Source organism: Xenopus laevis, chromosome 3L, assembly GCF_017654675.1.
Source record: "Xenopus laevis strain J_2021 chromosome 3L, Xenopus_laevis_v10.1, whole genome shotgun sequence".
NCBI classification, from domain to species: domain Eukaryota; kingdom Metazoa; phylum Chordata; class Amphibia; order Anura; family Pipidae; genus Xenopus; species Xenopus laevis.
Window position 1 is genome coordinate 76,568,766 of NC_054375.1, and position 17,060 is coordinate 76,585,825.

The 17,060-nt window shown below is 34.5% G+C and overlaps 1 protein-coding gene across 11 annotated transcripts in view; it reads right to left on the reverse strand.

Moving 5' to 3' along the window:
• Nucleotides 1-17,060, reverse strand: part of cadps2.L (Ca++-dependent secretion activator 2 L homeolog) — a 158,763-nt gene that overhangs the window by 57,875 nt on the left and 83,828 nt on the right. For 6 of the 11 annotated variants that reach the window (XM_041586410.1, XM_041586408.1, XM_018252576.2 and 3 more), the window contains exons 15-16: nucleotides 12,171-12,234; nucleotides 10,192-10,315 (exon numbers count right to left, since the gene is read on the reverse strand). In XM_041586410.1, the coding sequence (XP_041442344.1) occupies nucleotides 10,192-10,315; nucleotides 12,171-12,234 (188 nt within the window). Of the gene's footprint in view, nucleotides 1-2,929; nucleotides 2,948-10,191; nucleotides 10,316-12,170; nucleotides 12,235-17,060 lie in introns of all 11 variants that reach the window. The other 5 variants (XM_041586407.1, XM_041586409.1, XM_041586406.1 and 2 more) reach the window with 1 other exon arrangement.

A 17,060-nucleotide genomic window follows, 5' to 3' on the forward strand; every position in this document is an offset into this window, starting at 1 on the left:
TTCTCTAAGATTGGCAATTTGCCAGTGACAGTCAAAAGAACTTAGTCTACATGCAAGTTACCATTTTTGTGCTCAAAGACATCAAAGTTGTTTCATATGTTTGGATTGATTCCTAATAAATTTATAAACACAAAAGTTGCATTTCTGAGTGCAAGACTTTGCATTACAAATATTATCACATTATACACAATGCTGACACAATTTTTGTAAATGCTTTGCATACACTGTACAGTTTCCCTATGGCAGTGTTTGTAGGACATTTCTGGTTGAAGCAACCCTTGAAGGACTAGCTTTTTATCCAAGTGCCCCTTAAGTCATAACAAGGCAATTGGCACAGATAAAGCATTGGTATATTAGCTATTAGACTATATTTCCAAGATTATATAGGACAGCAAATGTGTTCATCACAAAGTTCCCAAATGACCCAGTGGCGGAATTTCCTTTCATAGGCCCCCCCCCCCCCGAAGATTGTCCTACCTGGGACAAATATAAAGAAGTCATGCTTTTTCATATTATAAAATCTCTGGAAGAGGGATTTACAATTTGGCTCATTTGCCTCGACAAAGGCACAGATGCATGGCCTAATGAGGTTATTGAATTGCTTGTAAAATGAAAGTGCTGTTTGATCTTGACATCATGATTCCAGCTCAAAAAAATGATTATGTGGCTAAACATATTGTACATGTATGGGATCAGTTATCCAGAGACCCGCTATCCAGAAAGCTCAGAATTATGGAATGGCCATCCCCCACAGACTGCATTTTAGCCAAATAATCCATATTTTTAAAAACGATTTCCCTTTTCTCTGTAATAATAAAACAGTACAGAAAATTTTGATCTGGTGCCATTGAAGGCTCTCACACATCGGTCATTGTTAGTGCTGAATTGTCAGATACAGGCAGAATTCTATTGTTACCTGTATATCTGACAATTCAGCTCTACATGTGTGTATTGAAACAAACAATCTTTCTTGGAAAGATCTTTTCCAAGATTTTAATTGATACGTCTATGACCACCTTTAGATATAATTAATCCTTATTGGAGGCAAAACCATCCTATTGGGGTTATTAAATGTTTACATGATTTTCTAGTAGACTTAATGTATGAAGACCCAAATTACAAAAAGATCCATTATCTGGAAAACCCCAGGTCCCGAGCATTCTGCATAATAGGTTTCATATCTGTATACGTCTTAGTCATATTGCAGAGACACTTTAAAATGTTTTACGGTTTTGGAACTTTTGTTATAAAATGATATAATGCATTAGACTCAATTGTGTCAAGGAATTAAAAAAAACCTCAACTCTTTCTACTACAACTATGCATACAATTCATTACAATTGAGCAGAATGTTTACTATGTTCACTAGAAAATATTTTGTATTTTTTTTTCATATCCAAGTAAAATTAACTCCCAGTTGTAATGAGTTCTGAGTACTGAATCCTTTATTATTTACAGCCTAATTGCAATGTAATCTTTAGTCCTCTCTGGGGGCTAATTGACTGTATGGTGAAGCCACGCTAACCTACACCATTTAGCATGCCTAGATAGATATCAGATTACATACTGAATCCCCAAATGCATAGATTTCCCCACATGCACAAAGCATGCACAAAGCTGACTGATTTTGTATTCAACACTCATGGTGATACAGAGACAGCTACATGCCAAGTGTATTAAAGTGTTAAGTGGCTATAAACTAAACGGGGGAAGTATAGTTATTTAGCTTTTCAAAAAAGTACAAATAACTTTGTAAAATACATGCAATGCTAATGAACCAATAAAAATTAAAAGTATTAATTTCACATACTAGTTATATCAATCCATAAAATGTATAAAATGTTTTATTTGAAGAATGGTTTTTGATGCTATGCTATTAAATCTGGGGCCAAAGTACGATATGAACAGCACCACAATTGTAATTGAAGTTAAAATGCCTTTATTGCTCAAGTGACGGGCATTACCGCAACGTTTCAGGCCTCATTTGGCCCTTTTTCAAGGGCCCTTTTTCTGTTTGCATATTAAATCTGGGGCCTAAAGGTTTAAACCGGCCATAATATGTACCAATAAAATTGTATTATTTTTGATGAGATAGCTCAGCATGGCAAAGATAATAGCAAACAAGCTACAATAAGAACTAGGCCTTAAAAGTGGTAAAACGACTGTTACAGGACAGGAATAAAAAACAATTTGTACCATTACAGGTCTAATAAGTCAGAGACGATTTTAAGCAAACTTAAAACACAACAAAGTTGCTATAAACAAATATGTAAACCAGCATGCCACAATAAACAGGAAAACAATGTTTCCTCTAAACTAAATCAGGATAAACAACAACCAAAAATACCTTAGGGATTGGCTAATGGGGCATTATTACTGCTGTCACAGTCAGCCAAAAAAATGTGGTCAAAAACGCATTGCCCACCACTGGCCATAATAATTTAATAGAAATGTAGCTCACTAGAGAACACAGTTCAGTGACAGTCCGACATTCCCATGAGAAATGCTCAAGTGCATGGTTATGAATATTTTGACCACAACTCACTGCCACCTGATCAGTGTACTGGTCAAAATATGTAAGAAGAGATTTCACTGGCACACAAGCGTTGTTCAGCAGGGCAAGCCCTTGCAATTTTATTAATGCAATCTGCACATTGCATTAATAAAATAGCAAGGGCTTGCCCTGCTGAACAACGCTTGTGTGCCAGTGAAATCTCTTCTTATCCTGCACGTGAGGTGGGTATGTAAGGTGTGCAGTTACCTCTAATCTTGGTCAAAATATGTGCCATTATTCTTGGAATTATGACAGCAATAATCTCAATTAATAGAAAGGCTTATAAATAGACAGATAGATTCCTTTATTCAGGTTAAACTTGCCCAATGTGCAAAGTGAAAGCTAAAACATGAGCATTTAAACATGCATTGTCACCTGATTCCTTTGCTGCTGCTGGAAAGATTATTAGGAGGAGAAAAAAAGAAAAACATTAGAAACAACTAATACTGATGTTTGTTGTACAAAGTTAGGAAAGTTTTGTTTTCATTTCTATGAAACTGCTGCAGTCTGCCTTTACAAAAAATTATATAAAGTGGGGTTCAACCTAAATCAGTTTTTGAACTACAGCTTCTAGTACAGGTATTGGAGCTGTTATCCAGAATGCTGGGGACCTGGGGTTTTCCTGATAACTTATCTTTCCATAATTTGGATCTTAATACCATAAATCTACTAGTAAATCATTTAAAAATTAAATACACCCCATAGGCTGGTTTTGCCTCCAATAAGGTTTAATTATATCTTAATCTGGATCAAGTACAAGCTATTGTTTTATTACTACAAATAAAAAGAAAATGGTTTTTAAAAAATTGGATTATTTGAATAAAATGGAGTCTATTGATAACAGTTTCCGGATAACGAATCCTAGACCTGTACCATGCAAACAGCCTTTATGCAGGGCCGATGGTTTATATGCAACTGGAGACCCAAAGCAACAATATCCAGCATCTGCCACCCTGCCTTTATTTTAGTAAATGTTGACAATTAATATTTGAAGGTATGTACAATTAAGCTGTTCTTAGTCAAGAACACACAGCCAGCATTCTGAAATAGTCCTTGTCTGTGTGTCATTTCCAAACAAATTTTTGGTTGCCTACATGCATTTTTGTATACTGGCCTTATGTTTAGTATTTGTGTTTGGCTCTGAATATAGAAAACTGGTTAGCTTCAAAGCTATAACTATTTTAACTGTTATAAATGGCGATAGTTGTGGGACCATAAGGTTGTTGTGTAAATAAGCATACTGATTACAGTGAACATCAGCCTTTGTTCAATTGTATTCCATAAGGGAACAAAACGCATGCGACAAGTCAGATGGAGTCACACGCGTGAAGATATAATTGTACTGAATGAAAAGTCTTAGGTAACAACTACAGTACATCAGAAGCGACACGACTGTCAGATGTGGATGCAGAAAGCTGCGTCTTCATCTGACAGTCGGAACGTGTAGTTAACTCCGAGCTTGTGGATCCGACCAAAAACGCTTGTGGAGCTCTACCCTTACACAATGATATTGATTACCAATATTTCCTGGCTACCCTAGATTATGAAGCAAACTGTATCAGAGTTTGTGTTGTAACACTTGGAATAACATTCTTGCTATAGAGTCCTATCTGTACGGAGTTTGGACATTTTCCCCATGTTTGTGCAAGTTTCCTCAGGGCTCTGGTTTTTCAAAAACATACCAGCAGGTTATGACTCCTCATAAAATTGATCCTGTTCTGTTTGTATATGTGTGAGACTGACTATGATAAGGAAATGTGATTTTATTGGAATTATGTCAGCAGAAATAAAGTGTTTTAAATCAGTAAAATAAAACATGTGCTTCCCAAACGACACTACTTTATTGAAAGAGCAATTTTATTGAGTTTTACAAACAAAAAACGGAACAGCATTTTTGTGACATTTCAGCATAAAGTCAGAAGAAGGGTGTGGGGAGTAAGGGAGCTTTTATTATGGTTAAGGTATAGAAGAAACTGACACTTTGGTGAGGCAGGAAGGTGGTATCTGTACAAGTAGATCATGCTACACTGTTTGTTTGGTACCAGACCCTTTAGGGTGGGGCAGCATTGTACAACAAATTTCACTACCGAGTAGTGAATACGGAGTACTTCAGTATTTATTTCTATAAACTTTTATTTATGCCATGTGTGCCATATGTGGCATTATCTTAAGACTTTGCACTGATCCAAGTGATCACACGGTCAGTTTTTGGTCCACAATGGAATGTCCACTCTCTAAAAGATTAAACGGGCAAGTGTTTTGCTTGCATTTCCCAGAATCAACAAAGATGGTTCTTACAAATTTTGATGAAATGTTCACCTCCTTCTGCTTTAATTGACTATATCTGATTTCCTGTAGGTAAAAGTTTACATACACCAATCTGACTCTCTCTTTTTAAGCAGTCTTGAAGGTTCCAGTCTGTGATGTCACAGCTTGTAGAAGCTTAGATTGCCCATTTGTCTTAATTATTCATTACATGGGTATTCTAAAATAGAACTATTTTTTATTTGACTTGATACCATGGGAAAATTCAAGAAACTCAGCAAAGAGCTTACAAACAACTATGAATCTCCACAAGTCCAGTTTCTCCTTAGGAACAATTCCCAAAAAGCTGAAGGTCCCACAAGCATCTGAACAATTATATAACTCATATTGATTTAACTATGAAGGAACTGATGGAGGCCAAAAGCATCATTTACCAAATACCACCATTAAGACCTTTATTTCCATGGCTTGAAAGGATGTTGTGCAAGGAAAAGGGCCCTACTCCTGGCTGGCCTAAAAAAGGCAGACTAAAGTCTTTAGGGCAGATTCTGTGATCACATTACGTAAAAATATAACTGTTTTGCCATAATGATCATTGCTATCTAAGGAAAAAAAGAAGGGCAAGGCTTTTAAGCAAAGCGAACACCATCCCAACTGTGAAAATGGGGATGGCATCATGTTGTGGGTGTATTTTTCAGGAAAAGGACTGATGAATAAAAAAAGACTGTCATGAAGAAAGACTATTTAAAAATTTTGAAGCAACACCTCAAGACATCAGTCAGAAATGTAATATTTTGTCTTCCAGCATGACAGTGATCAAAAACATACCTACAAAGCTATACAAAATGGCAACACAATTAATGTATTGAGGTATTTGTATTGTATTGTCATAACAAAGCTGGAACATAACCCCATTGAACATTTGCAGACTGAACTGAAAAAGCATGCCAGAGCCAGGTAGTCCACAAACTTGACTGACTTACACCACATCTGTCAGGAGAAATGAGCAAAAATTCCAGCAACACATGGGAAGCTTGTTGAAATCTACCCTAGGCATTTGATTGAGTCAAGCAATTGAAATCAGATTCCTTATTTGACTTAACTCAGGCTATGTATGTTAAAATGATAAGTGTGAAGTTCTAAAAATGTGAGTTTAAACATATAAGCATGTGTAAACGTTTGGACAGAGACAGAGAAAAGACAGAGTGAGCAGAAACACCAAAAGTAAACATTTTTCTGTATAAAATAAGAACTATAGCACATGGAATATAATAAAGATAATGCAGAATGCAAATTAGGCAAAATAATGTATTTAATTTCATATGTTTGTTTTTTTCTAATTCAACTTACTCAGATACGGACTGATTGTTACAGAGAGAATAGAAAATATATGTCCATCAGGTTCAACCCTTTCCAATACATTTGAAAACCTTTACATTGATTCAAAGTCATTGAGAAAAATAAATGCCTTGCCCTGGATCAACAAGCTACAACATAAAACAACACCAGATGCCAGGCAGACAGTGTTAAAATTTTATTAAAACAAATCCATGCTTTCTTGAAATGATTGAGTCTTTCAATGTAGGTATGGGATCAATTATCCAGAAACCATTTAAAGAAATAATTCTTTGTTCTTGCTCAATGTTTTTCTGTATAATAGCAATACAGTACAATGTAATTATAAATAAGCAAGAATTAATCCATGTTTGTAGAATAACTTGACTACCTGTTATCAAATGCCTTATTAAATGCTAGTATTATATTGTCTAAGCATTGTGCTAAACATAGCATTAAGACCAATAATCTGGGTTCCATTCCAGACACTAGTTGGCAGTGCCATCCTTATAAAATTTCTTCAGGGAGAAAATGTCAAACGTTAATGAAAAAAAATATTTCTTCTACAGGTATGGGACCTGTTACCAAAATGCTTGGGACCCGGTGCTTTCTGGATAACGGATCTTTCCATAATTTGGATCTTTATGCCTTAAGTCTACTAAAATAAGATGTAACCATGAATTAAACCTAGTAGGATTGTTTTGCTTCCAATAAAGATTTATTAAATATTAGTTTGGCTCAAGTACAACTGTTTTATAAATGCAGAGAAAAAGGAAATCATATTTAAAAATTTGGACTATTTCGATAAAATGGAATCTATACAGGTATACAGATCACATACCTGTACTTGCAAAAGATGTCCTTATAAACTCTGGAAATATCACGTAATTAACAAGATAGTTCCTAGAGAGAATTCTTGTTTGTATTTTTCTATAAACTTGCCATAATTAACATACATCCAAATACAGGGGGAGAAAAGTTCAGCAATTCTTAAGTTAAAGAGGGAATAGTGTAAAATGAGTGTGATATTTTTTATTCTGGCGTGCTAACGTGTGAGTAAAACTAGAATCAAATAATTAAGTTTTGTTTGGAAAAAAGTCACTTGGACACAAAAATCGAATTTTTCTAATTTTTCCATTGTTCTTCATCAATTTGATAAAAAACGTTCTTGAAGTTTAATAATTCAGTCCCATACACAAATATAAATATTTATATATTACAGAATATTATTCAGCAGATTTACTCTGCTTTTGACATCTGTAGCATTTTTCATCTTATTTGTTGAAGTCACCTTGATTTTCATGGCAGAGTATACTTCTACTTGGCCTACAAAATGAACCCGTATTTTGTTTCTCGTGACAAGTAGTATTACAAGTTTTCTGATCCTGTACCATAACTGCTCATCTAAAATATGTTCATGCTTGTTAAAGTATATCCATAAACAAAAACCATCACAGTAAATTACAGTAAACCAGCCACTAAGGAATCATCCTCTTTACAGCTGAGATCTAATATTGGTCTCCATAGCAATGCAGTGGTCTTTTTGGCTTCCTTAATTATTACAGTTTCATCGACACACGTTTATTGCAGAGAAAGACCAGGAGCGATCTTAGCTTCCAAATTGATATCTGAATATGCCAGTTCTCGGATTAATGCAAACAGCTCCTCACTAAAAGCTAGGTAGGAAAATGAATGCAGTGTCTTTAAAAAATGCAAATATAAGATTTAAAACTATGTTGTAGCACAAAAATAGTTATCAATCTGAAATGTGTTTAAAAGGGCAATAATAATTCCAGACAGAACTACAGAAGTCAGAAAATAAACCTGATCCTTATAGAAAACTAAACAACAGAAAATGGCTTATAGAAACATGTAAAATAAAAATGAAATATATCACAGAAGAAACATTAGTCTGTGAATCCAAAACTGAATATAGACAAAGCTTGTACACAAAAAAGAAAACAACAATTTTTGAACATACCAAAAGTCTAGGAGGAAATGTCCCTTTGAAATGTCTTAACTGGGTGTAGGATACAAACTAATGTTGCGAGGGACATTAAGGAACCAACCATATCGATGTAAATCAGACATATAAAATACTGTAAGTAGCAGTTTATTTATGTACACATGGATTTAGCCTTGTGTATTTCATGCTAAACAAACACATAGGGGCAGATTTATTGAGGTTCGAATTATAAATTCAAATTCAAATTTTCGAGTTGGATATTTGTTCAAAACTTGCAAAATTGAGCTGGGAATAATCCAAACTCAAATTCGAGATTTATCATACCTTGACCCTGGGAACAACTCAAATTCGATAGTACAGCATCGAAAACAAGCAGAGTTCATGTAGAAGTCAATGGCAGAGGTCCAGTGACCCATTTGAAGATGTTAATAGCCTTTCTGAAAAAATTCGATTCGAGTTTAGTCGAATTTGATTCGAGTTTTCTAGTCGGTAATATATGTCCTGGGTTTTAGATGTTTTTTCATAAATAAGATAATATTCGAGTTTTGAGGTCATTCTAGTTCATTTGAGATAAAAAAAAAAAAACTCATCACTCAATCTTTGATGAATCTGCCCCTTAATCATAGGCTATCATATCAACATGAAACTAGTAAGACTACCTCCATGTGCACATAAATAAGCAGCTATTTAATTTTGTACATCAGTTTTCGAGACTGCTCTTGGAGTGCCTGTTCTACATCAATATGGTCGAATCCACTGCCCATGCTAAAGGCTTAGGATGGTGAACCTGGACAACCCCAAAAACTGGTTATCTGAACTAGATTTGTTTTTTTTTTCACATTTTTTCAGTATGGACTGTAAAGGAAAGCAAACACAAAAATGAAAGAAATTGCAATTCTGAGCAACGTTCTAGAATTTTTAAATGAATCTATTATTTGTAAATGTAATTGCTGTTAAAAGTATTTCCTTTTCTATTCTCTGCCTTGGTGGTTCTGATTTGTGAACATATTCTGCAGCATTGCAAAATGTATGTTAGTACTCCCAATACATTTACATAAAGTTATAGAATCTTTAGTAATATATATATAAAAAAAATTATCTGCATCGTATTTAGAATGCTCTGCAGTACAGCAAACTATTTGATACAGTGATATAAGAGGAAATAATTCAGTGCATGATGCATGCAGTATTAATGAATTAGGGATGTTAGGTATATTGCACTAAAGCAGCTGTGATGAATTAGCTTAGGTTAAGGTCTACAGTTTATAAGTATTTGCATTGTTTGTAGACTTTAGTTATCTACTGTATGTTTTACAGCTATAAGTTTAATGACAAGAAGATATGCTGGATCCTCATTCGTAGTTAAAGGAGAAGGAAAGCTACAGAGGCATTTTATTGCCAATAGATTAGCTGCAATAGTGCAAGCTAGAATGCTATATTTATTCTGTAGAATGTTTTACTATACCTGAGTAAAAAGCTCTAGAAACTCTCTGTTTGTTTAGGATAGGATCTGCAGTATTAATGTGGTGTGACATCACTTCCTGCCTGAGTCTCTCCCTGCTCTGGGCTCAGATTACAGTAGAGAAGGGGGGGGGAAGAGAAGCAAACTGAGCATGCTCTTGCCCAGGGCAATGAGGTTTAAGCTGAAGGCAGGAAGTCTGATACAGAAGCCCATGTGAACACAATAGAAGGAAAGTAATGCATTGTTTCTTTTGACAGGGGACTCAGAGCAGCATTATTTTGGGGGTTTACTGGTATATTTAGATGGACCTTTCTGATAGGGCTTACTTAGTTTTAACCTTTCCTTCTCCTTTAAAATTGCCTCTGTGAACACACAGATATTAACAGCAAATTGTCTAGCAAACTAACCAAGAGCAAGTCTAGGGATCAAAACAACCTGAATTCATGCACAAGTTGTGCTTGCTATCACACAGTTTGCAATTTTCTGGCAGGTGCATTCTATACAGGAAGGGGAGAAATGTAATTGTGGGCAAAAAAACACAGAATATTCATTGAGTTCAAACAACACTGTAGAATACAAATAAATAGAATCAAACATCTATTTACAAACCTTCTATTTTTGCAAATTCTGCAAGGCGAGTATAATTGATTAGAGCTGCATTTTCAAGGCACTGTCTCACAATTTTCTTCACTTCTTCTGCAGGTATAGGAGTTGCAATGTCCTTCATTAAAACCTGAACAAAAAGAGAATTTATATTTGCAAGGCAGAAAACTTATAATCAGTTCTATATTAATATGACTGGTAAGGTAATTTTGCATTTATTCTCTCAGCAACCATTAAAGCCATTTAATTTTTAAATCTATGACAATCCCATTTCTACTATGGCAATAATACTGACACAAATTGTGATTTTTCTAAGTTAAAGGGTATGTTTTAATAATGAAAAAAAATTCAACTGACCAATATGCATGAAATGTGCAGTGATTTTAAAGATCCTATAGAAGCATTTTTTTTTATCCTTTTCTGATCTCTGGTTCTGCGTGTCAGTTTCTTTCATTAATCAGCTGACAACTACTACATTGTTTCAGGAGCCAGAACTAGAAGTGCAGAGAACACACACAACCAGCCACTCACTGCTTTTAATAGCAAAGACGTACATATAACTTTAAAACCACTGAACATTTTTAATTATATTTATATTTAAAAAAAAAGAACTTTGTGGTTGATTTCCAGTGGTTCCCAATATTCTTGCATGATATTTTGATAAACTTTTATTTAATTAAACATATTGCATACCTAGTATTGTGCATGCACATTTTAATTATTCAGAAATTAAAATCATCATGTAATGGATAACTTTTATTTCCGAAAAGCTCATTACCTGCATACATTATATTTTAATATAAATAATATGTTGGAACAATCCATAAAAACAGCTTAATAAAATGTCACTGCTAAGATATGTTTGTGGAACGTTTTACAAGAAAATATTTTAAAGGCAAAGGAAAGGCGAAATCACTTGGGGTGTTAGGCACCCCTCAGAAATATTGTGCACAGACTTGCACTGAAGTAGAATGTGATTACTGATATTTTATTCAGGCATTTCTCTACCTTCACTATTGCACCAAAGGTTCCACATACTGATGAGTGGAAACACACCAAAATGCACTGTCTGGAATTAAATCCAACTCCAATAGAAGTCTGTTAATACTGTTCCTAAATATAATGGCAAAGAGTCATGTATTTCCATCTGACTTCAATACTAGTCAATCAATCAATAGCTCCAACTGAACTTGCATTCAAAATGTTGACCAGCATGAGTTCTGAAGCATTCTCCCATCATGGAGTCCTCAAGATGCATTTAAGTACGTCCAAAGGTTTTCTCAATTACTGTATATTCATGGTATAGCCATGGTCCTATTTACTACTTCCTCTGCTATTAATAGCATTCTTAAAGGGGACCTAAACCCCAAACTGCCAAAAATGATTAATATAAACACTCTTGGTGCCTCTCTGAGCACTTTTGCAATTTACATTTATTTTCTATTTTCATGGTTTCCGAGACATTTGCATTTTTAAACTAATACCATTTGGCTTAGCAGTCAGCAACCCACGGGTTAACTGAATACAGAAAGTTCATAGACAGTTAGGGTAATTGATACTCTGTCCTTCAGAGAGAGCTGTTGCCAAAAGCCTGCTATTATCAGTTTATAACTGTTTAAAACTGTCGTTTAAAAAAAAAAAAAAAAAAAACACCAGAAAATTAACGTATATTGCAAATGCTCTCAGATGTCAACTTTGAGCATGTTTGTAATAATTAATTTTTAGGTTTAGATTCCCCTTTGACACTGTCTAGTACAGAGAAATGCAAAAAAAAAAAAAAATTACAAAAAAAGTTGTACTTGTCCTAAATTGTATGAATGCATAAATAAATGTCTACTTCAGAGTCAAAGCTTTAATACTTCTATGTAGTGAACATTTATTTAATGTAAACTTTGTAAATTACTGTGGTAAAACTATTTAGTGCAATTGAACTGTAACCTGCTTCCCTTCATACAGTTCCTGGAGAATAGATATCTGGAACTTACCCTTTCCATTAATGATAGCGTAGCTTTCAAAGCACCTTCTGGCCTTCCGAAAGGAAAACAGTATCTATTTTACACACAAACACAAAAAAAAGAGAGATATTGTTTTGAACTCTAATATCGCTTGACAATTCAAATACACGTACAGACTATTAAATACATGCAAAGTATTACGGCAAACCAAATGGGAGACTGCCTGCTACTCATAACACCTGACTGACTGGATTCCAAGGCATGATGTGAGGATGAAGCAGGAACTGGAGCAAAGGCAGAGCAGGTATTGGCAAAACAGGCTTCACCACTTACAGAAGGACCTAAGAACAGTCAACTTTATTGGGATCTTTAAATATTCGATTTTCACACGACTTGCAACACAGGCAGTAAAGTCCTGGGATGCTGGTCTCTTAGCCCTGGTTGAAGGACCTCAACATTTCTGGATTTGTGACAATTCTTTTGTAGATGGTTTGCTGTAAGAGCCATATCTATTATCATTCAAAGCACTCTAAGCAAAGTCAAATTATAAAAAATGCATCTTGAAATTCTGATAAAAACATTTTAGGTTTACAAACATTCCTAGAAACAAAGAAATAAAAAAGCATAAAATAGAAATCCTTCCTCCCATCTTTTGGTTTAAAAAAAACCTCCATGCTTGGTGTTTAGGGACACCTAAACCTCACTAGTACATTTATTAATTAACAGAATTAATCTGTAAGATTTGTGCTTAATCCGTATTTAAATAACCCTAAATAACTCTTGAACATTCTCATTCTACAAGGTGTAATAGAGTTTTTATCAATAAGTAATATATACTTCTACTTAGCTGCCCATTGTTTACATGTCTTAACTCTCAAGTCTTTAAATGAATGTTACAGATCCCAGGATTACCCTGGGTACATTGGATAAAGACATCCCACTGGGCAATTCTAAAGTGTCATTAGGCTCAGGAGAAGTGTAAATAAAAGAGCACATTTCAAGCACCTCTTATTTAGGATTAGATATACAATTAGTACAGTAGCAATGACCTTAATTAACAATATATAAAGCATAAAGACCACTGTAGTGATTGAAGCAAGCAAACTGACTGTTCATTCCTAAGAACGTATTTTGTAACCTCAGTAGGCATTTGGTATGGCTAAATGAACACAAATATACACAAGTAATGCTAGTTAAATGTAAACAAAATGTATTTTTAAATATATCTTCAAAAAACAGGTAAAAAACATACTGAATTATATGCAGGTCACTCATTTGTGTATGGTAAACATTACAGGTATGAAGATGAAATTAGGCTGAATAAGAGACAGCTCTAAAGACTGATACTTTGTTGCTACAGATTTGCCAGGCCAATTCCTACAACAGGCAGGGCCGGATTTACATAACAGGCCTGCTGCCGTTAATCACCCCAAACCCGTCCACTTCATTTGTGCACATGCGCACATTTTCAGCATTGGGTCTGGAGTACTGGTAATTGGTGCACAGGAAATTTTAAAATCTATTGTAACTCCTGTGAATTCCCAGTGCTTCCAAACCAATATGGGTGTGTTGGGTAGCAAGCCACCCCCCTAAAATTCTGCCGTCCTAGGCCCGTGGCATTTCCACAAATCCGGGCCTGACAACAGGGCACTGGGCATGTGTCCACTTCTGCTGATAATCCTCAATGTGCCATTCTTAGTGCAATTCCCAGTAGCTTGTAACAAGAGTCATCTGCAATCATTTTTTGCCATATAAGACTACCTAGAGAATAGCAAGTGACATTATCTAGCTATACAAAGGAGCACTAGCTAAATGTATGCATGGAGTTACAATACTAGGACTGTGCTGCATTTATATAAACAGTTGAAATTACACACCTTCATTAAAGAATTCAATTATTTAAAATATTTTATGAACGGTATGTATATTATGTATTCTTTTTTTGAATGTAGCAGCTCATTGTAGTATATTAGCAAGTGACCAATTTGTAATATTTAATCTATATTTTAGATAAAAATAACAGCAACATGGTATAGGGGGCACACAACAAAAGTCCTACAAAAAAACCGACAACAAAAGTCTCTTACATTATTATAATTATTATTATTATTATTTGTAATACATAATTCATTATGTGTCACTTTTTATTGTCCAAAAGAAAAGGACCACCAGCACACCCTGACCTCTCGAAGTATATTAGTCCAGTGCTCAGTAAAAAAAAAAGGGGGTTCGGCACCCTCAATTGCACTTGGAGAAGAAAAGTACCGTCACTCAGGACTTGATGCAAGCGGGCCAAGCCCTGCCTGTTTATTTGCAGAGTTACGTTCGTACATTGTAATGGAAATCATCAAAATGGAAAAGTACATGGCAAAAAAGTATAATTTAGAGTCCTTAGTTGGCACATTCACTGCGATTTCCAAATTGTCCTTCGCAGCAATGTCTGTACAGGAACTATTCAAAAGGGGTGAGTAAAACTAACTTATATTGGTTGAAAATGGTTAAAAAAAGCCGCTTCCCAGATTCCTGAAAGTGGCATACAAAATACACGAAACTAAGGACATTCGTTATATAAATTGATTACGATGTATACACAACACAAGTATTTCCCTGCTCAAAGTTCTGATCCACAGAACTCTGCTACTGATTCAAAAGTAGATGCATCAAACAGGTCCCAATGGAAAAGTAATTTTAATAACTGTAGGTAGAAAATAATGAGGTTTTAGGAGCTTAGCCTCATTGGCACATGTACTGTATGTATGAATATGTATGCATAAACATTTACTTGGGATACTAGTGTACTAGGGATATATATATATATATATATATATATATATATCTATCTATATATATCTATATATATATCTATATATATCTATCTATATATATAAGTCCACGAAGCATGAGTGCACACTGGGATTTAATGAAAATATAATTTTATTTGGTTACATTAAAACAGATCAACGTTTCGGTCCGTACCTAGGACCTTTATCAAGAATCTTGATAAAGGTCCTAGGTACGGACCGAAACGTTGATCTGTTTTAATGTAACCAAATAAAATTATATTTTCATTAAATCCCAGTGTGCACTCATGCTTCGTGGACTTATATGCTTATATGAGTAGCACCTGGGTGCATCTTTGGATTTCAGTGGAGTGCGGATCACGAAGGACTTTTCTATCTATATATATATCTATATAGCAATAAGGAAGATAAGCACTCCAATATTTCTGGTCAATAACCTTTTATGCACGTGGAATAAAAGGTTATTGACCAGAAATATTGGAGTGCTTATCTTCCTTATTGCTATTTACCATATTTTGATATAGCACCCACTTGGACAAGTCAGAGTGCGGATACACACCTGGACTGTATATATCTATCTATATATATATATATATATATATATATATCGATATATATAGATATATATATATATATAGATATATATATATAGATATATCTATATCTCTCTATCTCTCTATTATATATATATATATATATATATATATATATATATATATATATATATATATATATATATATATATATATATATATATATATATATATATATATCCCACAGGCATCTTTTGGTTATGTTTCACATTTTTATTATTATTAGTTTATGACATATGTTTCCAGTAGTGTATTTCTAGATTTCAGTACATTCTGAATATTTCACATTTATCTAGTTACTGCGCCAGGGAAATGTTGCCCAGTACCTAGTAAATAAGCCCCGTGTATTCTATTAGTCACATTCCTAGTGATCTTTCTCTGATTGAGGCAGCTAGTTTTAGAATCAGGACTATTAGGGGCAGATTCACTAACTTCGAGTGAAGGATTCGAATGAAAAAAATTCGAATTTCGAAGTATTTTTTGGGTACTTCGACCATCGAATTGGTTAAATTCGTTCGAATTCGAACGATTCGAACGAAAAATCGTTCGACTATTCGACCATTCGACCATTCGATAGTCAAAGTACTTTCCCTTTAAAAAAAACTTCGACCCCCTACTTCGGCAGATAAAACCTACCGAAGTCAATGTTAGCCTATGGGGAAGGTCCCCATAGGCTTGCTAAACTTTTTTTGATCGAAGGATATTCATTCGATCGTTTGATTAAAATCCTTCGAATCGTTCGAATCGAAGGATTTAATCGTTCGATCGAACGAAAAATCCTTCGATCGTTCAATCGAACGGTTAGCGCTAAATCCTTTCAATTCGAGGGTCGAATTTCGAAGAATTTTTAACTTCGAAATTCGACCCTTAGTGAATCTGCCCCTTAAATACTGAATTCACATATTATATGTAAAATGTGCCCTGATAAATATTGAAAGACATTTATAAAATAAATGATACTGTGGTTTTGTGCTTTTTATACGTTTACTCTTCACAGTAGTGGTTTCTAACATACTTGTAAATTGCATTAGGGATCATTTTCTATTTGTTTTTTTTCTAGACCAACAATGATGCAGCAGGATGGTTTAAAACACTTCAAGCAACTTTATGTGAATAATACAACACAGGAGGGATGAGATTCCCTGATGTTGACAAAAGAAAAGAATAAAAAAGCTAAAAAAGAAACACCTGGGAAAATGTATACATATACATAGGCATGTGCATTCTCTCTCCCCTGGCTCATTAGTATGACTTAGGAACAGATGTTACAGACATGTTTTTTTTCTTTTTTTCTTAAAAACACTCTATGCCATGTTTGTGAAACAGAGGCTAAATTAAAGGGGATCTAAACTCCCCAAATACTAATATTAAATTGCTTTCATAACCACTTTTGTATTTTACATTCATTTTTAAATTATTTACTTTTTATATTTTAGTCGTTTTACAGTGCAGTAAGTCTGAGCTGCTATGCTGGTTGCTGAGTAGCCAGAGCCACAATAGAGTTAATTGACTGATGCAGGCTATGT